Source organism: Rattus rattus, chromosome 13, assembly GCF_011064425.1.
Source record: "Rattus rattus isolate New Zealand chromosome 13, Rrattus_CSIRO_v1, whole genome shotgun sequence".
Classification (NCBI taxonomy): Eukaryota; Metazoa; Chordata; class Mammalia; order Rodentia; family Muridae; genus Rattus; species Rattus rattus.
The window spans coordinates 32,378,622-32,405,727 of NC_046166.1; the positions used below are offsets into that span (position 1 = coordinate 32,378,622).

General features: G+C 36.1%; 1 protein-coding gene across 2 annotated transcripts in view; it reads left to right on the top strand.

The window, feature by feature from the left end:
- The window catches only part of Glra3 (glycine receptor alpha 3), a 251,344-nt gene that overhangs the window by 13,109 nt on the left and 211,129 nt on the right, over positions 1 to 27,106 (top strand). For both annotated transcript variants that reach the window (XM_032918805.1, XM_032918806.1), the window contains exon 2: positions 20,144 to 20,271. In XM_032918805.1, the coding sequence (XP_032774696.1) occupies positions 20,144 to 20,271 (128 nt within the window). The remainder of the gene's footprint in view (positions 1 to 20,143; positions 20,272 to 27,106) is intronic.

Below are 27,106 nucleotides of genomic sequence, written 5' to 3' on the forward strand. Positions count from 1 at the left end.
GGAACTGCTATTGATCTCAGTAAAGACTCAGGCCAGCATTGCTGCAACTAAGAAGGGGAGGCTCAGGATCAGAGGATAAAACCTTTGTCAGACCACATTAGTTTGGATTGCAAAGCCATGTATAGAGTTCATGCCACCTAATTAACACCAACTTCCTATTTTTCCTAATCAGTGTCATATAAGCTTATGAGGACATCATCATCATCACCATCATCATCAAAAACAACAATAATAACAACCTCTATCTTTTAAAGGTGAAAGGTAGTCCAGGGTTGTGGGGCATGTATGTAGTATCAGTATTTGGGAAGATAGGAAAAAGGTTGTTGAAATTAAAGGTCAGCCTGGACCATAGAATTAGACTAGGTCACAAATAAAATCAAAATCAAAACAAAACACTAAAAAGGAAGTGTTTGAAATGTGATAGGGTTTCATGTGGTTTGTGAATTCTAAAGAAGTAAGACCAAAGCATGGATGCTTCAGTCCTTTTTAGAAGGGGGAACAAAATACTCATGGGAGGAAATAGGGAGAAAAAGTGTGGAGCAGAGACTGACAGAAAGGACATCCAGAGACTGCCTGACCTGGGGATCCATCCCATCCACATACAAACACCAAACCCAGACATAATAGTGGATGCCAAGAAGTGCATGCCAAGGGCTTCTCCTCCCATTGATGTCCAACAGGGCCATACTCTGCTACATATGTGGCTAGATCCATGGGTTACTCCATGTGTACTCTGGTTAGTGGTTTAGTCCGTGGGAGCTCTGGGGGGTCTGGTTGGTTGATATTGTTGTTCTTCCTATGGGTTGCAAACCCCTTCAGCTCTTTCAGTCCTTTTTCTAACACCTCCATTGGAGATCCCATGCTCAGTCCAACAGTTGACTGCAAGTATTTGCCTCTGTATTTGTAAGACCCTGGCAGAGCCTCTCAGGAGACAACTATATTAGACATTTTAGTTTTCTTATACCACATTATTGTGGGCACAGAAGCAGGAAATTCTGGCCTATATATTCACTAGCAATCCTGAGATATTTTTGTTTTGTTTTGTTTGCATCTTGAAATATCCAACTTATTACTGTAAAATACTGACTGTGTGTTTGTGGGGGATGATACATTTTATTAAATAAATGCTAAAGGACATAAGTTTTATAATATAGAGCTGCCCAAACAATTGTCATATCATCCCATAACAATTTAAGCATATAGATTAAAAATTTAAAAAAAGATGAGGGAGTGAAGGTCGAGATGTAGTTGAGGAAGTAGCACTGTGTTCTGTCTTAAGTATAAAGTGATTATTAGCTTGTATTAGAACATGAGCATCCATGATTGTAACCTTTTCGTTTCATGTTTAATAGTTAAGAATAATGTGGTCCAATAAGAAACCTTCAAGTCTAGTATAATTTTAAATGCTGAGAAGCTAAGTAATATCTTTTGTTATATTTATATCTTTAGCATTTTTAATCATGATTTCTTTTGTGGTATTATTTGATTTTCAGTTTTTTCAATTCTCTTTGATTCAACAAACATGAGAGTGATATAGAATAAGGCTACCTGAGCCACAGGAGGAAACATCTTCAGTCTATCTTAAATATATGTTAGATACAGCACCTTGCACTACAAGGTATCATTCACATAAAAATTCATAGTGACACAAATGGGAATAGCTATAAAAATCTGAGTATCGGCATCTTGTTGACTCAGTGCTATTTTTAAAACATATTTTTAATATGGTTTCATTTTAAATTCTCTGAACATATCTTCCCTATACTAAAGACTTGAGAGACCAGTGCTTTGCCTAAAAATATCTTGTTTTTATATCTTGACTCTTATCATGTTGAGGATTTATTTTTTACCATGTTCTTTAAGAACATGAATTGGTGCAAATTTAGTCAAAATAGCTACCAATGAATTCAAAGTAAATTAGCACTGTCAGTGCTGTGTATATTTTCTTGGTGAATGTTACTATTAATTTATCAGAAAAAAGTCTTTCCAGTTAGTAATGTTCACTCCTGATTGGTAAGGTCAAGAACATGTTTTTTACACTGCAGTTTCCCATGATTTTTATATATACTTAGGTCATACAGAAAACCAAATTTGCATTTTTTTACAAACTGTGTATTTTTAAGTCTAAAGATACTTTCTTAATTAAAATTCCTAACCAAGACATCGTTCTTAGACAACTGCTTGCAGACAGCTTTATGTACCATGTTTGACATTAATCATTCAAAAAGTTATTGAAAATAATCTCAATTAACTTTTGATGAGTTAAACTACTTAATGTGTATTAAAGAACAAAGTGCTCGGGGTTGAGGATTTAGCTCAGTGGTAGAACACTTGCCTAGCCCTGGGTTTGGTCCCCACCTCCGAAAAAAAGAAGAAAAAAAAAAAAAAAGAGCAGTTTTCTTGAGTTATACCTTGAACAACCTACCCTTCAATGTGAACACTAAAAGCAAATAGTATATTAGTGTTCTTTGGTCATCTCGATCCCCATGAAGAAAGTTACATGATGTAGGCTCTGACTTTATCACAGAAGTTTTTAGCCTAATAGAGAATATAATGATGTTTTATATGATATATCAATAAATGAATGCCAGTAAGTGACAGAGCTATACATATGTCATGGGCTGTATTCTATTTGGGACAAGTAAAAGAAGGAATCTTCTGACTTAGCTAAGCAAAGGAACTATGAACTAGTTGAGATTTAAGAAAAATATTTGATAAAATTCTAGTAAACAAAATATATATCCTAGTTCCCAATGATCTGGTCACACTCCACATTATAAATAGTTGTTATTACAAATAAATGGGTCCTACTTATATTCCATATTTCATGAAGAGTACATTCTCTGCCCCCTTCTTAGGATGTAACATTCGCTGAGGTAATAAAGACTTCCTGTATGGTGTGGAGTTATGTGTGTGTGCACAAAAGGAATAAATAACTACAAATAGAATAAACAGATTTCAAAATCAACATGAAGAGATGAGAAATCCAAGGCTAAAGGATGAAGTTTTCTTAGTATATGTCAAAAAGGAAAGAAAGATAAAATATTTCCTCCAAAAGGAAAAGAAGACCCATGGTAATTATGAAGAACATTCTACAATATGCAACTCACCTTAAGAAACCAGCACTATTTTACATTTTTAAGAAATGTAATTATTTAAAAAAATAACTTTCATTAGACACATTTCTCTGGCCTGCTAGCATGATATAGAACTAATGTGTCATTTTGTAAGGTTGATGTCGTAGCTGCTAATATGGTAATTGTCATGTAACTGTATTGAATCTGTATACAAATTTGGAATCACCATAGGCATTTACTTTAAACCCATCTCAAAGGGTTTATGTGAATTTAGTTTTGCTTTCTCAATAATAAGCTACGTAATGCATTGTTCTTTTGTCTGTTCAGAAATTCAAATACTCCAGATAAATCAAAATTATTCCCTAGTACTGCCTCTGATCCTCTCCTTACAGTGACTAAAGAACTCAAACTTCTCTACAGATCATATTCCATACTCTTTTTAAAAAGTGCATCACAATGTAAATAAATTGGGGATATTTAAATTTTACAAGACAAGGAGATTATTTAATTAGGAGTAGCACTGCCTTTCTTTTCTACTGTGTCCTTTTTCTCAGAAAGAAAGAGAGAGTGATGGGGAGACAGACGGCCAGACACACAGACATAGACAGACAGAGATGTGACAGGGACAGAGAGAAGGAGAAGAGACAAAAAAGACACACAGAAGACACAGAAGTTTCATAGGAAATCTCTCTGGTCATGCATGCTCCATCTCCTAACCTACTCTACTACAGAAAAACATAAGGGAGACTTCTGTTGGAGTGGCTTTGGCAAAGAATCAAAGCAAACAGAGCCCATCTTTTTTCTCTTTCTGTCTTTTCCCATGAACTTTTTAGTAAAGCAGGGTGTGCATGCCTTAAAGTGGAGAATCTCCCTTTAAAACAACCACAATAATTATATCCACTCTGTGCTTTTGAATATATATTCAAATAAAAATATCTTTTACTCATTCACTCACAAATTTTTGATGTCAATTTTAGTAAAGTCTACTTTCGATTGAAATTGACATTTTCTGGTTGCTACAAATTTGAGATGTCTGTCTCATGCTGAATGTTTATGTTTTGTATAGAGTGCCTATTCACACACTGTTCATTCATTCTTCTAAGGAAGTTTTTGCTAAATTATTTTGTGTTAAACATAGTTTAAATATTGATGTGTTGCTAGATATCTACTTTACAAGTGACCAACTAAATTTATGTTTAAAAAATAATGTACAAGTTTCTAATATTATGGATTATTTTTATGGTGATAAATTTGTTCTGCCATTGTGTTATTTCCTCTCTAATTCATTTTTAAGCCTATTCAATTTAATGCCCACTTATTTCCTAACAGTGCACCATTCAGCCAACAGTGACCTCTACATTGAAAATTGTTCATTTTCAGTCTTCATCTTTGAAAACTGTCAACAGTTTTTAATGACTGTCCCGTTGCTTCCTCTTCTTTAACGTCTTTTTAAAAGCTGGTTTCCAGGACCTTTCTACACTGGGTGACCTTCTCTCTCTCACCTGTTTTTCTTGTTTGAGCCATTTTCTCCTCTGATCTGCTCTTCTCTTTTCTGTTTTATTTACTTATCCCAAGAGATTATGTAGTCACAAAGGTTTTAAGTACATTTCTAATATATAATATAATATTATAAATATTCATAAGGTAAACATATTGAACCCAGTAAATATCTAGACAATTATAAACTTCAAAATGAAGTGTATTTCTGCTTTTTAAATCTCTGGTTGACTACAATATAAATTCTAAGAGACATATGATTTGGGCCCAATTTGTGTGTTGTAGAGTCCAGAATCCCCCAACAGCACTTGGCATATTGAATATTTTCTAAGAATAGTGTAAAGGAGAAATGAGCAGGTGTTGGTGTTAAACAAATCACCTTTTCCTGTTGAGATGTGTCAATTTTTCTTATTTGCAAAATTATCTTCTACAAGTTTTAACCAAATTCAGCTCTATCTCTAATCCTTTACTTTGAAATACTTCCAAAGAATAATTTGCATATGGATTAAAGCATCAAAACAAAAATGTTTATTTTTCAAAAACACCTTCTTAGCACTCCTTTGTCCTGCATCTGACATATTTGTATTCCTAAGGAGACATATTTTAAATGCTAGTTTTGGTGATTACTCTCCCACATTTAAATAATAACTTCAAATTGTTTATTGTTGGCTCTCATATTGTTTGCCTTTAGTTTTACATTTTTCCCTCTGTCTTTGTCCTACTTGATTTTACTGAATATTTAATCATGCTGGGTATTTTTCAAATGACTTTGACAAATAGTCTGTTCAGAAGAAGGGACCCCATTTGCAAAAATGTCCACACCAGAGACATAATGGGCAAGGGACTGGTCTATTTTTCTTGGTTGATAACTGGTGTATGTGGGTTTTATGTTGGCCATCCGCTGCTGGGCATAGATCCTTCCTTTAAGATTGGTTTATAGTCCTAACAAGAACTAATTTTTGATTTGCAACACCATTGAGGAGATTCTTTTATTTTTAATGTCTGACCATTTTACTGAGCATAAGTTGACATCATTCTCCAGAGTTAACCTACCCTGAACCTGAATGAACCCTGTTTACTTAGAAAACATATGTATTTCATCCTCTTCTTTATATTATCTACATGATAAGACATATAGACACAAGGAGAGATTATTTTTCTCCTTCCTTTTGACTTCCAGGAACTTGAATGATTTTGTTCTTTGTGTCTCTTTCCTACTAATTTCTTAGATAAGCTTATACCTCTAGTCATTTAATACTATTTTAATGCCATTTCAAGACACACAATATATTTAAAATATTTACTTACATATAAAGCTTTAAATTACTTGAAATTTACTTATATCCATGCTGTGAAATAGGAGATCAAGTTATCTTTTCATATAGATGGGTGAGGTTTCACAGCACCATTAATTTCAAGTAGTTTTTTTTTTATATGTAGAACGTTTTTCAGTCCACCCCACATCCAGTTCACAATTTAGTTTCTTATAACGTTTTCCTTGAACACACTATATTGTATAACCTCTAATTCATTGTCTATTTTACTGATTGCTTTCCCTCTAGGCTTAGAATACTCTCTGGTTTTCCTGTTCACTTATATTTCTGCTTCTTCCAATATAATGAACAGTTCTAGGCCACAAAGACTTTCCTGATGCTCTGCTTGCACAGAGAGTTTACAGTAGGTGCTTTGTTATTACATAGGAACAATAATATAATATGGGCATATGTTTTTGAAAATACACAGGAACAAATTGTACACAAAAAGAAAAATCTACATGTTATTTATATCATGTGGTAGCATGAATTCTGTTATTTTGTAATCTATGCATTTTGCAGTGTGTGCGTGTGTGTGTGTGTGTGTGTGTGTGTGTTTGTGTGTGTGCCTGTTGAAGTTAGAGAAATGATGTAAGATGTATTGCTCTAAAATTCTCTACTTTGTGTTCTTTAGCTATCTCTCTCTCTCTCTCTCTCTCTCTGTCTCCACCCTTCCCCTTATCTGTCTATCTATCTATCTATCTATCTATCTATCTATCTATCTATCTATCTATCCATCTAACTATTATCTATCTGTGTGTGTGTAATACATGCGCATGCATGTAGCCACATCTGTGATTGTTTGTGTATTCACACGACACCACTAGTGGAACCCATGTAGATCTCAGAGGATATCAATGAGTAGTGGTTCTTACAATTCACTTTGTTTGAGACAGGGTTACAATATTGTTTGCCCACAAGCTCCTAGGATGTTTTTGTGTGCCTCCCATCTCCCCATAAAAGCAATAGAATTGCACATGCTTAGTCGACTGCATCTAGCTTTTACTTGAATCATGTGGATTCAAACTCCAGTATTCACATTTGCATTTTCATGTTTAAAACTATTACGCACTAAGCCATCTCCTGATGCTATTACTGCTTTGGAGACAGAGTCTCTCATTAAACCAGTGGTTCAATGATTCTGCAGAGCCAACTTGTAGGTAGGCCCAAGGGATCCACTTCTTTCTATCTCCTAGCATCAAAAATAGTATGCACCATATTCAAGGTACTTGTCCAGCCAATATTAAAATGGAAAAAAATTAGGATTGCCAGGAAGAAGAAAGACATGTCAAAATTACTTATTTTTAAATTACTATACTTATTGTTAGAAAATTCTTCTACTTCAAATAAGGTAGAAATGTTTTAATTTTTCTCTTTTAATTTATTCCTCTCTCATATCTCAGATCCCAGCCACAGTTTTTACATCTCTTCCTTCCCCTAGTTACCCTGTTTTGCACTTCCACTCCTTCTTTTCCCTTCAGAATAGGGCAGGCTTCCCTGGGATTCCAACCAAACATGTCATATCAAGTTGCAGTAAGACCGGGCATCTCCTTTCACATTAAGGCTAGAAGAGGTAGCCCAGTATGAAGAAATGGGACCCAAAAGCAGTCAGCCCCTGCTCCCAGTATTAAAAGTCACAGAAAAAGACCAAACTATATAATAGTAACACATCTGCAGAGGGCCTATGTTAGACCCATGCAGGCTTCCTGATTGTTAGTTCATACTCTGTGAGTCCCTATGAGCCTAGGTTAGTTGATTCTATGGGGATAGTGTTCTTGACCCCTCTGTTTCCAACAATCCTTCTTCCCCCTCTTTCTTCAGGATTCCTCTACTCTACCTAATGCTTGGCTGTGGGTCTCTGTATATGTTTCCATCAGTTGCTGAATGAAACCTCTCTAGTGATTATATGCAAGGGTATTGTCTATGAGTATAGAAGAGTATCATTAGAAATCATTCTTTTTTAAAACATTCTTGCCAGTCATATTTGGTTCTATCATAGGTGTCTGGGCAATCCAGCTTCTGATTCCTACCCCTCCAGGTACTGTCAAGGGTGGGCTCCTTTTAATGCAATGGTTCTCAAGCTGGACCAGTCATTGGTTGGCCACTCCCACAATTTCTGTGCCACCTTTAATCAAGCAGGGAAAATTGTAGATCAAAAGTTTTGTGGCTGAGTGAGGTAACACAATTTCTCCACTGGAAGCATTGACAGATTATAGAAGATGACTGATCCAGGCTGTGAAAGATCCCCGAAGAAAGACCCTTTCTAAAGTCGCGGGAAATCACAGACCCCAGACACAGAGAGACCATTTTGGATGTAATAAGCAAAGGCGAGGTTTATTACGGAGATCTATTACGGGCATCTCCGGGTCGACACGTATCCTGTGCAGGAGACAGAGGTGTCGACCCCGAAGCTCAAAAGTCAGGGGTTTATATAGGGAAGGCTAGGGGGTTTGGCGCGGTTACACACAATTGGCCAATTTCTGGCACGGCTATAAGTGATTGGCTCATTTAAACATGGCAGTGAGATTACAGCACAGCAGGAGAGTAAGTATTGACTGGAGCGTACAGAATTTTAGGAGCTAGGGGCTTATCAGGGTTTGAAGGACATCTGGTTAAGGTGTGACTCTGAGTAAGCTGGGGGAGGTGCCTTTCTGCCAGATGGTTTGGGTCAGTCCTGATAACTCAGGCTGGTTCCTGCATTCCTTTTCTTTATCTTTATGGTCTGTTAGTCCTAGCGGCAGGGCGGGGCTGCCTGGACTTGCTTTTCACAGTGTTTAGCCCTGAGTTTGTGAATTTTGAAACTTACTCTTTTAACTTCATATTTTTAAACCTTAAATCTGTATAATTTTCCTTTCAGCTGAATGTCTAAGATTCTGAGTAGTGTGGAAGCCATCATGTTCTGCAGCCCCTCTTGGCATTTTGCTAGCATCCCTTGTTTCTATTCTAATTGTACTAAGTTTCTTGATGTTCTGGTATTTCCTGTGTCTTTACATCTAGACGTCATGGTACTTTTTTCCTGTCATTTGTCCTTTAAAACATTTTTTTTCTGCATGAAGTTCTAAACTACACCCACCCCCGTTACATATTTACAGAGCTTTGTACAGATAGATTCACTTTGAGTTATTTAAAATATACTACAGAAGCAAAATCCATTTCAACTATCTATTGAATTTTTTTTTTTGCTGAAATGTTAACAGCAAATTCATTCATTGAGTTACAGCAGATTCAATGTCATGAATGAGAATTTTGAGTAGACAAGAATGTTACTTAGTGCCCATATAGATAGACCATTTCTCAATTTGACTGTCAGAGCCTCCTAGGTCCCCTGGAATGTTTCACCCCCCTTGTCAGACCCTTCTGCGTCTCTTGCAGGGTCTGACCCCTGCTGAGCCCTGCTGATGCCTGTGGAAGTCTTTTGTTCCTAACAAAGGAGCAGTCTGGCCAGGTACAGGACACACCTGGGCAAAGGTCAATTCGTTCCTGTCTTTTGTCTTCCCAGTCTTTTGTTTTTGAGGTTTAGGCTGGTCTTCCAGGATTTCTCCCTAGTTAATTCAGGGCTTGTAGTTGGTCTTTTGTTACCAAAGTCTTGAGCCAGGGTTTCCTACTGTGCTTCCCAGACCTTTTCCACCTGGTCAACTTGGGGTATATATTAGGTGAGTAAAGCTACAGGAGCCCCTTCCTTTTCTTGCTTAACACGAATAACCCGTGTGTGTGTGTGTGTGTGTGTGTGTGTGTGTGTGTGTGTGTGTGTGTGTGTGTGTGTGTGTTCTTTAATCCCGCAGGCTTTCGCCTGATTCTCAGTGTCGTGTTGGTGCGGGCATCAACATTTGACTTCGAGTTTCTCTTGCTAAAACAGTTTCAAATAGGAATTGCATTCATGACCAGGGATGAGTCAATCTTATTACTTTTCTGTTTGTGTGCCTCATTAACTACAAAGGTTTCTCTGTGTCACTTCTACTCAGGCTACAAACTCCCACTCTAGCCACCCAGGATATTTTACATGAATTAGCATGCATTGATTTCTCTTGAGTTCAATCAAAGAGTCATGGTGCTAAATGCAAAAGTAAAATGTCTTTGTCATAACTTCCTGGCATTTAAATAAACATTATAAATTTGGCCATTTATTTTATTAAACTTATCTGTGAGAAAAAATGTGAATCACTGTTAAGTCTGTTTTCTTACTGGTAAAAGAATATCTCACTTGCCCAAGGCCAAACTACTAGATAATGACAGCAAGGCACACAAAGTGAGGCTCCCGATTGTGCATCTGGAGCCTTTAATCACTGTACCATGAGACCTCTGTTTAATTATCCTGTGCACTCAATGCATAATATGAGATGTTAAGACGATTCTAAGCAATTTCTATGTACTCTGAAACATTTAATTAGTTTTCTTTAAAATAAATAAGTCATTAGGAAACTACAAATTAGCGATTTAATTAGCTGTGTTATGGCCTTTTGGTTCTTCTGGCTGAAATAAACTGATGCCAAAACTACCAAGCAGACCATCCTTTACCCATGAGATAATCAGCTACAGGAGTTATCAAGAATTTTAACCTCAGAGCTAGTGTAGTGTTCAGTAAAAAAGAGTGATTTGTGATAAAAGTATGTTTTGTATACAAATGAATATTGTTCAACTGTAATTGCTACATTGTGAATCATTGATAAAATACTTTCCTAGAACTTTTGAGACTTCAGATTTTATCTTCCACATTATAAATTAATAATAGTAATAAAATTATAGCTATTTTTCCTGCCTGCTTTAGGTCACAGAGCAATAATAATAATAATAATAATAATAATAATAATAATAATAATAATAATATAATGCTGTAATTAATATTATTAAAGTTACAGTTATCTTTCTCCTGCTTATTTTAAGGCATATTGAGTATAACTCAAGATTACCTTTAAATAGTCCTTGTACAACTAGTGATGCTGCAGCTAAATATATTTAGTTTCAGGGTATCTTTACCAATTAATCCTTTGGTTACTACTTCTGTCTAGATTTCCTACTCATCCTCTTATTTTCCTATTTTATAGTTGTTCATGTACTTTTTACTAGTTTTCACAGTACTTTTCACTCCATCCTCTGGTCTTCATTCTAGTAGCTGTCCATAATAACTTTTAAGCATCTTTTTTGATCCGTCTTAGAAATGAGTGATTCACGTATTTTAGTTGCACCTAATCTATTGTGAAGACAGTTGAGCTCTTAAACCTAATTTATTTTAAATTTGTATCCTTTTAGTTTGGTTGTTAAATAAAAGTAGGCTTTTTTGCTGAAACTCTATAACTTATGTTTTAATTCTTTAAATGTACAGAAAAATTCATTTAAAGTTAGTATAGTGATATTAATATCTGAATATTAATTATATACTTATCCTAAATTTTATTATTAGTCCTTTTTTCATCATATATTTATCTATCTAATCTACAGATATCTATAAGTAGATATATCTAGATATATTTCATCTATCTAATCTATGTATGCCTATAGATACAGAAATCTCAATAAATGATAAATAGATGATAGATGGTAGATAGATAGATAGATAGATAGATAGATAGATAGATAGATAGATAGGCATAATTGAAATCTAGGGTGTTGCTTGATTATTTTCCCTACATAGCTGTTACATTTTTTTAATTATAATGGAAGGTTGCCAGCATCTAGCATCACTGTATTTCAATATAATCTTAGAAACAGGTGATTCCAAGGAAACCATGGAATCTTCTAAGATTCTGTGTTTCTGATTATTTTTGCCAACGATAATAATTCTCTGACATCTTTGGCTCTTATGAATTTACACGTCAAGTGAGCCAGGATGTAACTGTTTTCATGTTAGACTCATAAAACATTCAGAACCTGCACTCTATTGTTAAGTTCTCAGCTGCTGCTCCTGAAATTTATTGCTTTATAAAATACAACCTCAAATGTCATGTTCTCTGCTGTGAATTTCTTTGCTCTGCAGCGATTAGCCATGATATTTCTCACTGTGTATTTTTTTCAGTTTTTAAAAGAGGTTTTTCTGTCTGTTTTTGTTTCCTTTTTCTTATATAAGAGGCATAACAGCATGGTTTTAACACTGAAAGAAATGATGGTATAAAAAAGGTGCAGTTGTTTAAAGAGACAAGACTACACGGTATTTTTCATTAGCTAAGTACAAAGGCACATGTCTTCACTCTCTTATAGCACTTTGGAAAAGAAAGATTAACTTGATTTAAAATATATCCTGGTAGTTTTAGTATGTGAATGTGCTGGGAAAAACTTGTGAACCCAGCCATAATGTATTGAAAGACACCGGAGCAGGAAGACCTGCACTCAAGTCTCCAGATGATGCGACCCCCCAAGAACTCACATGAGACCGTCCTTGCTGTAATAAACATGAGGTTTATTGATAGGAACCAGTGCACTGGGGTCGAGACTCATATCCCATGCAGGGGCAGTGGAGTTCGACCCGGAGAGGCTGGGAGAAAGGGTATTTAAAGGGAGAAACCACAACCCAAGGGGGCAGGGGTGGTGTCATTGGAAAATCACAAGAATACCAGTGAAAAATCACAAGGAGAAACTCCCTGTTTCTCAAGATTGTTCTCTAAGATTTTCATCTAACTTTATGGTCAGCTAGTACAGGTAGAGGGCAGGGTCTGGAAATTGAGGTATTTAGGGCTTTTTTAAACTTCTGACTTCTTAGCTGCATTTTTTATTCTTTCAGTATAACTAATGATACTCACCTAGGTTATTGTGATACCATTTGCAACACTTGTGCACCTTAGTAACCTGGAGGCAGTTGTCATTTCTGTTGGCAATGTAAAATTCCACATACTCATTTCAGGAAGAAATGGGATCATTTAAAAACATACTCATATTTTATTAACACATTGCCCAGTAGCAATATTCAAGAACCCATAGTCCATCAGGTATTATGTTTAGTATTTATGTTCCTGCAGAGGCATTCAAAAATTGTCCATTTATATTATTCCACATTGATCTTCCTGTTAATATAAAAATCAAAAAAAATCTATTAATAATGTCTTAATTGTAATAATTCCCTTAAACCTAATGATTTTGTTTGAAATAATCAAAATGTCACTTATTTTAAGATGGATTATGTTTTCTTCAGTTCTTCCTACACTGAAGCATAATGAAAATGAATAATACACTGATTTCTTCCATTTGGGACTGTGTTTTACTCTCACTCAGACAATGTCAAGCAATAACAACTGGACTTGATGTTCCCAAGGAACTTTACAAGACATAAATGGAGACATAGAAGACACAAGGAACACTTTCTGTTGCACAAACCACCTTTCTGCCTCTAATTTGAATACTCAATTGTTCTCAACAGGTCACCTTGTTCAAATCAGCTCAAAAAAGTAATATGCATTGAGGTTTGTAGCCATAAATACAAAAAATTTCTCTTACATTGTAATATTTTCCCTACTCTAAATCTCTGATTACCACTTACAATACGAATATTCATTTAGCATTGATAAAGCAGTTGAGATTTTAACTAAAGTTAAAAGCACTGGATTTGACCACCAAAAACTCTGTTTATCTTTTCAAAGTTCTTGATAATTTTGATGTCAAGAAATTAAGTGAGTAGTGTATTCAAACCTTTAAAAGGTTCGATTGGTGAATCTACTTGTATTCTGCCAAATGGACATACTTTCCATCCATCTTGTAAATCTATATCTCTATAACCATCTGTTAGTTCAGTTCTCAGACCTTATTCCAGAAGTTTCTTTGTTCACTGGGTGGCAGTTAATGCAGAAATCTATAACTAATAAAAGTGCAGAAAGTGTGTTGTGTGTATCACATCCCATTTATAAGGAACAGGAACTAACCCAGAAGACAGAATAGAACAATCCCAAGAGCCAGAGGTCATAGAGAACCAGATTGAAACAGTGACTTCCGGATTCTGCAGCACAACTGCACTCACGAAGTCACACCCACTGTGATTGCCCTGCATAAGGTCTATAGAAGTTCAATCCTGACCACATTCTAGCACAGAGGGGAGAGACTCATAAGCCCTCACCTGTCCTACCTAACTGTGGAACTATAGAAAACTGATAGTTTCTTGGAAAGGAAAAGTCAGTTTTCTCTAAGGGAATGGTCCCGGCATACTGGCCACGCTCAGAGGATGATTCCACTCACCTGAGTGTGGTTAATACTAAATGGACTTGGTGCATTATTTACATCAAAAGAAGACAGGGGTGAAAGAGTATTGAAAGGTTGATGGCAAATCTAGGAGGTGTTGAAGGGATGCTTGAAGGTGAATATGAACATATTATATATTACTGAAATTCTCAAAGAATTATATTTAAAAAGCTTCTGAACTTTCAAATATTGTGTCTTTCTACAATTAATATGTAAAATATTTAGATTTTAAAAATGTTTTAAGGGAATATGTTTACATGATTTCCAAATGAAGTTAATAGTAAGTGGGATCTTCAGCACACCAAAGAAATGAGCAGCAGCCAAGTGTGGGAGGAAATCTAATTAACACTGATTTTGAGAAGACTCACAAATATGAGTCAAGTTCGCTTCTTTTAAAAATGCTGATCATGACAATTTGCTAACAATCATTGCAACTTGTAAATATCTTAGCTTTGTTGTAGAGGTTTGAACAAAATCTGACCTTGATGATAATGTCTATTTTCAGAATATCTTTCTTCAATTAATACTGTAAACTTTCTCATTTCCTATTTGTACCATGAGGCTAAAAAAAAAGTAAAAACAAACACTTTTGAAAATGTATGCAAATGAAGTTGACAATTCAAAACTGCACATTCATATTATAGAGCTTTATGTATGTTTTAGCATGAAATATTTTAAATATAAATTATCTTACAGCTAATGTTAATAGGGTACAAAACTCAGATATTATTGTGTAAGCAGAAAGTTTTAGGAACACATAAGATCAAGAATTAGAGGCAACACAAAGTCTCACATGTATGCAAAGTCTGTTCATTTTTATGAAAGGAAAAGTATTATTTCATAGACATGATTCATTGGTCCTTTCCCAGGCAAATTCACTTTCACTCAAAATTAAGTCTATCTAAATAAAACCAAACACTTCAACCTAATTGTATGGCTCTCTGGCAGTAGCCCATGTAGGAAATGGTAATAGTCAGTTGGAAATATGAGTGTATACACAAAAGAAATGTTTTTCTCATAGTACTGCAATATAAAATGGCCAAAATTAAGCCACAAAAAACCTAAGTGTCTAGCAAAGGTTTGCTCATTCAAAGATCAATCAGTGTCTTCCCTCTGTGACCTCAAACTGGGAGGAGCTTAAACCAACCTCTGGAAATTCTTTTATGATCACTTTACATCTGTAAGTTAGTAAGCTGCACAAATTTCCACATTCTATTACCACAGGCTTCAACATGGAAATTCAAGTTAGATAAATAATTATATTAAATATGTCAATTATCAATTTAATTTTATTTATTATGAAAATTTAAGCCTGAAAAATCATAAGGTAATATTTAGCAATAAAATCCATTGTTGCTTTTTAGAGAAAGTAGATAGTTTCTATGGCTTTTCTGATGTGCACTGAAATGGTTTACACTTCTAAAACTATTTGGCAGAAATATACCTTCCATGTCTCATACTAGACTACAGGAGATTCGGAGATTCAATTTTTTCACTTCTTAAAATTACATTGACTATTAATTGTATAAACAATGGGTGATATCATTGTGTTAACAGAATGCTGGTATTTAGTGATGTGTGTGAATGTGTGCATACATATATCTTTAAATAGAAATATTCTGTTTATAAACTTTTTTTAGTCTCCTAAATCTTTTTCTTATTAAACTCTCTAAGGAATAATGTAAAATCTTTGCCAGGCCTCAGTATTTATTGCTTAATAAATAATTTCATGAAATTCTACTCATACAATTTTTGTCCTTAACAAAAATCTATTCTCATATGTTAGCATTCCTGGTGATCCGAGTCACAATGTTTTGTGCAATAGCCAGAAACACAAAATTAAGAAGGCAAGATCATATTTCTTGATAAATTTTATAGGAGTAACAAAAATCAAATTTAAAAAAAGTACAATTGTGTGGCAGCCTGCTATGAAAAGTACCCTGATTGCTGGTCAAGATAAGTCAAATCACTGGAGACCCTAAAGGGGATGGCAGGCACATTCCCAGTCTTCTAGGAGATCAAAGCCTCTCTAGCTGCAGCCCCACCCCCAACCCCCTGTAGAGAGGTTTGAGACAGAAACTTAGGGTAATGCCCCAAGCCCCTGCTCCACAGGTAAGGATGTGACCACAGGTTACAAAGGTTCAAGAAAGATCTGTCACAGAGGACAATGCCCCAAGCCCCTCCTCCACAGATGAGGATGTGACCACAAGTCACGTAGGGTAGGCTCAAAACAGATCAGTCATAGACACAGGACCATGCCCCCGAATATGTAGATGAGGTCTTCCCATGGTCTCAGGCCAAACTCACCGGAAGCACCTGCTGTCAGACACTGACCCACCCAAAAACTGTATTTAAGAATCGTGTTCAGGATTAAATGTGTGCAGGAATTATTCCATTGTCTGAGAGCTTCTGTCATAAGAGCTGTAACACCACCACATGTGGAAGAGATCTTCTCTCCCGAAATTGCTGCCAGGAGCTCACCTGAACCCTTCACCAGATAGTCAGTCTCCTGCTGGCTAAGCACGACCTGAGCAGCCAAAGTGGTGGTGGAAAGGAGCAGAATGAGCAGCAGAGACAGAGGAAGCAGTCCCTCCACCTGACTGAGTTCTCTCTCCCTCGCCCAAACCCGAGCACTTAGCTGGACCAGAGATCTCCCTGGAAAAGTCCCAGGTGCCAGAGCCCTACACAAAATGATTTCAATACCTGATTTATTGAAATGAAACAAAAAACATAATCAAGATGTCTTATTTATAAATGGGAATCGATTTTTATTACTTATTATTTTAAAAATGTATTATTACTTGATGAAGTAAAAATTTATTTTGTCACTGAAATAGTAATAACAAATCTCCAAAGAACTATTTAACATATTGATTGTGGGTAGTATTTGATTCTATTTGACAATACAATTTGAAATATTCAACCAAGAATTTGGTGCTGATACCAATGTAGTGCACCAATGTTCTTTGTGTTGGGCTCACAGAAGATCTGTTGAGAAGAAGATGCTTTGCTTCTATTCAGATCATAAACACACACACACACACACACACACACACACACACACACACACACCCCACATGTACACATGCATTCATGCACACATGTATGAACACACACAGAAAGAAGCAACCTTCACGTTGAATTCAACTTATCACTGCTACCTTCTATGTCTTAATGATGTATTTTAAACATAAAAATATTCACTGGTGGAAATATGCCACATTAGCTATATAAAATCTTTTCCATTGTCTTTATTATGTAATTTGTTTTCTTACTATGTCTTCTTTTTTAAAAAATGTGATCATAATATATCAGACAATGAAAATATCAAAGATCATTTTATTTTAGTATTAACCAATACTAGAGTTTGAAGAGATTATTAAAGAAAAAATATACAGATGAGATCATTTTTTATCTTTAAATGAAATTTTGCTACACAAAGGTTGTCACATAATTGGACACTTGGTACACAAGCATTCCCACCCTCCACAGATAGGCTGCTTCTGAACTTCTCATGTGGTGACAAGTGCAGCCCTGATGCTAACAGAACAGTAAAGATGCCTCAGTGATGTTAGTTGAAAGCAGGACACTGTTATATGGCTCTTGTACCCAGCATCAGAAATGAACAGATGTCTTTATTCAAAAATACAAAATAAATGATCTGTAGGGATGGACAATGACAGCAGTCAACCATTATATACCATCAAAGGAAACCAGTAGCAGATGGTTACAGTGATCAGCCAGCCTTCTCTTCAGTCATTTTCTTCAGCTGACTTCTCTGTAGTTATCGGTAAGGAACCTGCCTTGAGCTTCCTATCACAATTCATTGATAAGGCAAAGCTCAGATGAGATCTTTATGGCCACTAATAAAAATTTTCAGTATGTGAGTCTTCAGATTGATTCAAATGTTAAATAATTTGTTGCAAAGAATATATAACTGCTTATTGTGTGATGAAAAGATGTATTTTTGCATTTACTGGTATAATGTAAGACGGAGTTAGTGTGTAGTATTTTCTAATGATATCTTAGAATTCTAGAAATAGATCAACAAAAGTATTTATAAAGCACAAAGTTTTTGAAAGATAAAATTCTAATAAAATAAAATAGTACAAAAATTATTTTATCTGCTAAATAAATATAATTACTTTTGTCAAAAATGAAGAAGAAACTTAAATCTTTTTTTTTAAAGATTTATTCATTTATTATATATAAGTACCCTGTAGCTGTCTTCAGACACACCAGAAGAGGGCATCGGATCTCTTTACAAATGGTTGTGAGCCACCATGTGGTTGCTGGAAATTGAACTCAGGACCTCTGGAAGAGCAGTCGGGTGCTCTTAACTGCTGAGCCATCTCTCCAGCCCAAGAAACTTAAATCTTAACTTCAATTCTTAGTAATATTGTTTGCCATGATAATATTCACTGAAAATTAACATCTACTACTCTTAGGTAGATAAATATCTTCTCATTTTCTGGTAGAGATATACATTGTTTGTGGATGTAGAGATGATATTCTGACAAAGATAGATGATAGATAGATAGATAGATAGATAGATAGATAGATAGATAGATAGATAGATGGATGAAATATATTGCTTTCAATTTTACCACTAGAATATCAGTTAAAGGGTTATTCTTATGCAGTTATTAATGGCTTTTCATTTCTCAGTCTGAAAACTCAAAAGAATTACAAATTTTTTCTTTTAATAACAAATTTTGATGTTAGTTTGAGAAAGAGTATTATCATAAGATAATAATGGTAAGGAAGTACCTGAGATCATACATGAAAGAAATAAAATTATGTATCATAGAAAGGAGCTAAAACATGGAGACATAAGTACATTAGATGTTTAGAGAAAAACATAAAACCAATATGTCAAGATGTTTATGAGGTACATTGTAGGAATGGTAGGGGAAAGTAGGGTTTATCAACTCCCTAAATGGTGGAAGAAAGCTGTCCCCAACATTTTCAAACCTCGGCCAGTTCATAGGGGGCTTGCAGCAATCCAGGAAGTAATTTAATTACCAAAGATACATAACTCTTTGTGAGAAGAGTGAAACTTGTCTCATTACAGTTTTCTGAATTCCTAGCCCAACTTCTTAAGCTCTGTGGGAACACACACACACACACACACACACACACACACACACACACACACACAAAACAACAAGGAGCAGTCAATCACAAGGTGCAGAATGGAGTTTCAATTCAGTGTCTCATTCTTAGGGTGCCATTGTTATTTTCACATTTCCCTGGGAAAAATGTACTGGCAAAGAGCCTTTTATTTAATGTAACGTGTAACTCACCACTGTAAAAAGCTTTTCTCCTGGAGACATTTATCAAAAGTATTTATAGATATCTTGCTTGGTTTTACAGGTACCTGAGGCAATGAACAACAGTGAGAAAAATACTACACTGGATTTGCATGTTTCCATGGGGGGGGAGGTTGAAAAGTCTTCATATGTTTCTAGACATCTAAGTGTCCACATGTATGTACAGGGTTGTGAATAAGCCATGTGTTGTGAACTAAATTGTGTCATTTAAAATTTTATATTGATGTCATAAACCTAGTGATCACAAAACATGACTTTAATTGGAAATGGAAGAATTAGGGTAAAATGAAGTATTGGACGTCACTCATACAATGCTGTTTAAGAAGACAAACACACATGGACTGCTGAGCAAATTGCACAAAATGTAAAAAGTGGAAGCCTTTGTCAAAATAAAAGCAACAAAAACCTCACATCACAGCTACACCCATATACTTTAGTGCCTCAAGCACTCAGGATACTTTTAGCAAAAGTGGCAATCTGACATCAATTCTGAGTAACAGATTGTGAAATCTTAAAAGTTTAGAAATAAGTTTTGTTCCCTTGTGCAATACCACATGCTGCCCAAATGAAAGAATATATGTGAGACTTTTATAAATAAGCAGTGATCATCAATCCATAAATATATGCTTTGTAATGTCCACGGTGGGGTATAGAAGTTTCTTTTTGTGTTATTGCCAAAGGCATTCTTGCTTCTCACTTTTATGTTTTCAGGAAGCAGTGTTTGACTTCTGTTTGTAAAGTGTCTTATTTTTGTCTTTATTTGCAGTTTGGTGGCCACGAAGGAAACAAACAGTGCACGGTCCCGAAGTGCCCCAATGTCACCTTCTGATTTTCTGGACAAACTAATGGGGAGGACATCCGGGTATGATGCAAGAATCAGGCCGAACTTCAAAGGTAGCTCTTCTGCTTAGTTCCTTGGGGGCAGTGCTGTTAAAGATTAGTTTTAATACTGATTCTACCTTAAACCACAACATGTTTCCAATAGTCTTTAAAATACTGTATAAATAAAAGTTGTGCCTACAAAGGGAAAGTCTATTTTCATGTTTAGAGCTAGTGTAATGTGTCCTCTGGGAACAAACAGTACTAGTTTCTCCTTAATAGTTATTCGTTGTTTGATTGGTTATGGTCTTCTGAGACAAGGCCTTGACTATCCTTGACTAATTGGGGATTCTAGCCATTTAACCCAAGCAAGCAAAAACATAAGGCAATTCTCTTGCCTTAGGCTCAATAGGGTATAGTATTACAGGTGTCCAACCCCATGTCTGGTGTGTGTGTGTGTGTGTGTGTGTGTGTGTGTGTGTGTGTGTGTGTGTGAGAGAGAGAGAGAGAGAGAGAGAGAGAGAGAGAGAGCTTTATTATGACTGTCTGTGTCTCTCTGTCTGACTGTCTATCTATTATTTAATACCCATCTGTTTTCATTGGGAAAAAAAGCTTAAGACCTGGGAATAAAACTTTGAGTTCCCCATCGCCAACTGTGGTTCTCAAGCCCAGGACTTTGCCTATGCTCCACAGTTGCTGTCCCACTCTTGCATGCCTTCAGCTCCTTCCTTTCATTTGCTTGTTTGCATCTTTGATTTTTGAGTTAGAGTCCCATGTCTAAATAGAGAGGCTGGTCTTGAACTTCTGATTTCCCTGCCTCTCCTTCAAGAGGGATAGAATTACATGGTTAAGCCACAACGCTTGACTCTTTCCCATCATTTTAAGTTCCCCTAGAGAAGTTTGTATTGTAGGAAATTATTTAATTATTGGAAATGGGGCTGGATATTTGAAAGTGACTAAACATCTTTAAAATACTATCCCACCTACCAAATATTGCTCATCAATTTCTTTCAAAGAAAATAAGGATTAGTTTAAGAGTATTTCTTACTCTATTTCATGCGGTGATAGGTTTATGTAAATGATATATCTATAACCATACTGTAAAATGAGAGATTAGAAAGTAGCCTGAATACTCCAATTAATTTTATTTTGACTATTATTTACATAATAAGGACAACATTTTAAGAATATGGAATTTAATCGACTTTAATTTGGGGGTTAGAAAATAATGACTGTGTAGATGTTGTAGATGTTTCAAAGTTAAAGGCACTGGCTGTTTTGTTGTTGTTGTTGTTGTTGTTTTGTTTTGTTTTTTGGCACTCACTGTTCTTACAAAGAACCAGTGTTAACTACCAGCAACTCACAACTGTCTATGACTCCAACTGTAGAGGATCTAGTGCTTTTTATCCTCTGATAGCACTGTATATGTGGTGCACAAACAAATTCTATTCACATAAGTAAAATTTAAAAATGAAATGTCAAACAAACATTAAAATAATTAGATTAGAAACAAAATAAAAAACAATAATGAGCAAGAAGCGACAAAGATGGGAGTAAATGCTATGAAAATTCCTGAGTATGTATTTATCAGTTGGGCTGCTTCAACATGAAACATGTCCCATAGCTTTAAATTTATTTATTCTTTAATAACTTTTCATCCCAGTAGCATTCACCACCCCCAGTTCCACCTTTACAAATTGTTCCTCTATTAGTTTCTCCCCTTCTTCTCAGAGAAGGGGCCATTTAAAAGTAGTTTTATCTCCTGACTTTTTTTTAAGCTTGCAACTATAATTTTCTTAACATAAAGGAAGGAAATGTGAATAGATAGCTGTGAGATTATAGCTCAGTTTACTGAGATACCACGCAGGGACAAAAGCAAAAAATTGTGACTGCTAAGACCCGTCTTGCAACACTGAGAACTGATATTGAATTCCTGGTGAAACTAACACAGTCCTATCAACAAGGCAGAAGAAATCTACTTAGTAATTAATTATTGACTCCATATTCTGTATTTCTGAAGTATTACTTTATTTTCACTAAAAAATACATAAAAACTAGTCTATTTTTAGATGTCTGTGTATACTTATGGAAACATATAAACAGCCCAAAGAGATATTTTATTAAAGATGCAGATGAATTATTAACCACACAATAGCATCTCGGCTGCTGTTGCCAGTCTCCTAGACACTTTAGTTCTAGTTGATTATTCCAGTGATTTATATAAGAAATATCAAATCATTTTAAAATGTGATACTGCAATTTATGTGAAGAGCATAAACGGTAGGTTCTTCTGTAAATAAAATGTATTCTGGGGTTGGGGATTTCGCTTAGTGGTAGAGCGCTTTGCCTAGCAATTGCAAGGACCTGGGTTTGGTCCTTAGCTCCAAAAAAAGAAAAAAAAAAGACAAAATAAAATATATTCTAATACCACTAGCCAGTAATCAAGCCAGTTACAGAAATGACTGTGTTTAAGTAAATTTATTTGTTTATTTATATACTCAGGTTGAAGATGATACTTGATTCTCCTAATAGCATCAGAGATTTTACTTTTTGTGGTTCATCAAGTTATTTCAAATTCCAAACATTTTGTAAATTAAATATCTGCTACAGTTTTATTGAAATAGGATGAATTATAAAAATAAATTAATAAGTAATTTATACTTCTTTTTCTTGCTTTCTCATTTTTGATATAAATATAGCTGATATAAATATACATTGTATAAACACATGTGTATATATGATATATATGTGCATACATGTATATCTATGTGTATGTCAATATAAATGTGATATATATGTATATACCTATACATATCAAAACATATATGTATATCTTAACTGTTGCTTAGGTCTCCATTAAGGGCTTTGTTATTTTGCAGTTTGAGCTGGGTAGGAACTGACTGATACTACATACCCAAGACTAGTCTCAACTCCAGGTAATGTACCTGCTTCAGCTTCCTAAATGCTGGGATCACAATTGTGCACTACATGTAACTGAAGTTTAGGTTTTATTTTCTATGTCTATACATTCCAAAAGAAACAAGTAGAATTTAATAAAATAAATCATATTTTTAAAGTTTCATGATGAGAGTAAAATGGATGTAGTTTGTTTGTTTGTTTGTTTGTTTTTTGTAGCTCCAATTTGTCTGTATACATTTGAGGTAAAATTAGTAGACACTGGTTAGAGCACTTTATGAGTTAGAAAATTTAGATTACAAGAAGCATACAATTCCATCCTGATTGTCCATTATTAGTCTCTTCTATTAATGTAGTTAATTTATCATCGTTGATGACCTAATGTCCCTACTTTGCCCTAGAGCTCTTTCTTTCTGTTGAACAATTTTCCAGGCTATAAAACTCACAACAGCTATGTTATATATGTACCATGTCTACATCATACAGAATAGTCTCACTGCCCTAAAAATTCTATTACAAAATTTAAAAATTACACAGGAGAATTGTTTGTTAATATTGTTTTTGTAATATACCACCAAATCGACACTAGAGCGGCAGGTCCCCTACAATCCAGACACCCCCAGACCTGAAGGGACCAATCAACAGCTCTCTGCACCCAAATGCCATGGGAGAGAGAGCTAAACCTTCAGAGGGGCAGACACGCCTGGAAAGTCAGAAGAGACTACACTCTGCCCACATCTCTGACTCCAGAGGAAAACACCTAACGCCATCTGGGACCCTGGTGCACAGGGGCTCCAGAAAAAGGCAGCGCAGACCCTCCTGGTTGCTGCCTTCACAGAGAGCTCAAAAGCAGCCCCCCACAAGCAACTTGAGATGTGGGACCACAGGTAAGACCAACTTTTCTGCTCTAAGCAACCTGCCTGGTGGACTCAGGACACAGTCCAAAAAGAAGAGCTGAAGACCAGTAGGCAGGAAAGACCAAAGGCCCAAAAGCAGAACACTCCGTTCCCACACCTGGCTGAAAGAAAACAGGAAAACAGGTCTACAGCACTCCTGACACACAGGCCCATAGGAAAGTCTAGCCACTGTCAGAAATAGCAGAACAAGGAACACTAGAGACAACCTGATGGTGAGAGGCAAGCACAGGAACCCAAGCAACAGAAACCAAGCCTACATGGCATCATTGAAGATCAATTCTCCCACCAAAACAAACACTGAATATCCAAACACACCAGAAGAGCAAGATCTAGATTTAAAATCACACTTGATCATGATGCTGAAGGATTTAGAGAAAGACATTAAGAACTCCCTTAGAGAAACGCAGGAAAACATAGATAAAAAAGATATAGAGAGGAATCACAAAAATTCCTGAAAGAATTCCAGGAAAACACAATCAAACAAGTGAAGGAATTAAAGTGGAAATAGAAGCAATAAAGAAAGCACAAAGGGAAACAAGCCTGGCTATAGAAAACCAAAGGAAGAGACAAGGAGCCACAGATACAAGCATCATCAAAAGAATACAAGAGATAGAAGAGAGAATCTCAGGAGCAGAAGATTCCATAGAAATCATCAACACAACGGTCAAAGATAATGTAAAACGGAAAAAGCTACTAAGCCAAAACATATAGGAAATCCAGGAATCAATGAGAAGATCAAACCTAAGGATAATAGGTATAGAAGAGAGTGAAGACTCCCAGCTCAAAGAACCAGTAAATATCTTCAACAAAATCATAGAAGAAAACTTCCCTAACCTAAAGAAAGAGATACCCATAAGCATACAAGAAGCCTACAGAACTCCAAATAGATTGGACCAGAAAAGAAACACCTCCCGTCACATAATAGTCAAAACACCAAACGCACAAAATAAAGAAAGAATATTAAAAGCAGTAAGGGAAAAAGGTCAAGTAACATATTAAGGCAGACCTAGCAGAATCATACCAGACTTCTCACTAGAGACTATGAAAGCCAGAATATCCTGGACAGATGTCATACAGACCGTAAGAGAACACAAATGTCTGCCCAGGTTACTGCATCCTGCAAAACTCTCAATTAACATAGATGGAGAAACCAAGATATTCTATGACAAAACCAAATTTACACAATATCTTTCTACATATCCAGCCCTACAAAGGATAATAAGTGGTAAAGCCCAACATAAGGAGGCAAGCTACACACTAGAAAAAGCAAGAAACTGATAGTCTGGGCAACAAAACAAAGAGAAGAAAAGCACACAAAAATAATCTCACATCCAAATATGAATGTAACAGGAAGCAATAATCACTATTCCTTAATATCTCTCAACATCAAAGGTCTGAACTCCACAATGAAAAGATAGATTAACAAACTGGATACGCAATGAGGACACCGCATTCTGCTGCCTACGGGAAACACACCTCAGAGACAAAGACAGACACTACCTCAGAGTAAAAGGCTGGAAAACAACTTTCCAAGCAAATGGTCAGAAGAAGCCAGCTGGAGTAGCCATCCTAATATCAAATAAAATCAATTTCCAACTAAAAGTCATTTAAAAAGATAAGGAAGGACACTTCATATTCATCAAAAGAAAAATCCAGAAACCTTCAGAGAGGCAGACACGCCTGGGAAACCAGAAGAGACTGCAATCTGCACACATCTCTGACGCCAGAGGAAAACACCAAATGCCATCTGGAACCCTGGTGCACGGAGGCTCCCGGAAAGGGCGGCACAGATCTTCCTGGTTGCTGCCGCTGCGGAGAGCTCGTAGGCAGCACCCCACATGCAAACTTGAGCCTCGGGACCACAGGTAAGACCAACTTTTCTGCTGCAAGTGACCTGCCTGGTGAACACCAGACACAGGCCCACAGGAACAGCTGAAGACCTGTAGATAGGAAAAACTACACGCCCGAAAGCAGAACACTCTGTCCCTATAACTGGCTGAAAGAAAACAGGAAAACAGGTCTACAGCACTCCTGACACACAGGCTTATAGGACAGTCTAGCCACTGTCAGAAAGAGCAGAACAAAGTAACACTAGAGATGATCTGATGGCGAGAGGCAAGCACAGGAACCCAAGCAACAGAAACCAAGAATACATGGCATCATCGGAGCCCAATTCTCCCACCAAAGCAAAACGGAATTTCCAAACACACCAGAAAGGCAATATCTAGTTTCAAAATAATATTTGATCATGATGCTGGAGGACTTCAAGAAAGACTTGAAGAACTCCTGTAGAGAACAAGTAGAAGCCTACAGAGAGGAATCGCAAAAATCCCTGAAAGAATTCCAGGAAATCATAAATAAACAAGTAGAAGCCCATAGAGAGGAGTCACAAAAATCCCTGAAAGAATTCCAGGAAAACACAATCAAACAGTTGAAGGAATTAAAAATGGAAATAGAAGCAATCAAGAAAGAACACATGGAAACAACCCTGGATATAGAAAACCAAAAGAAGAGACAAGGAGCTGTAGATACGAGCTTCACCAACAGAATACAAGAGATGGAAGAGAGAATCTCAGGAGCAGAAGATTCCATAGAAATCATTGACTCAACTGTCAAAGATAATGTAAAGCAGAAAAAGCTACTGGTCTAAAACATACAGGAAATCCAGGACTCAATGAGAAGATCAAACCTAAGGATAATAGGTATAGAAGAGAGTGAAGACTCCCAGCTCAAAGAACCAGTAAATATCTTCAACAAAATCATAGAAGAAAACTTCCCTAACCTAAAAAAAGAGATACCCATAAGCATACAAGAAGCCTACAGAACTCCAAATAGATTGGACCAGAAAAGAAACACCTCCCGTCACATAATAGTCAAAACACCAAACAAACAAAATAAAGAAAAGATTATTAAAAGCAGTAAGGAACATTACTGATTCCAGAGGAAAACACCGGAGGCCATCTGGAACCCTGGTGCACGGAGGCTCCCGGAAGAGGCGGCACAGATCTTCCTGGTCGCTGCCACCGAGGAGAGCCCGTGGGCAGGAACCCATGGCCGAACTTGAGCCTCGGGGCCAC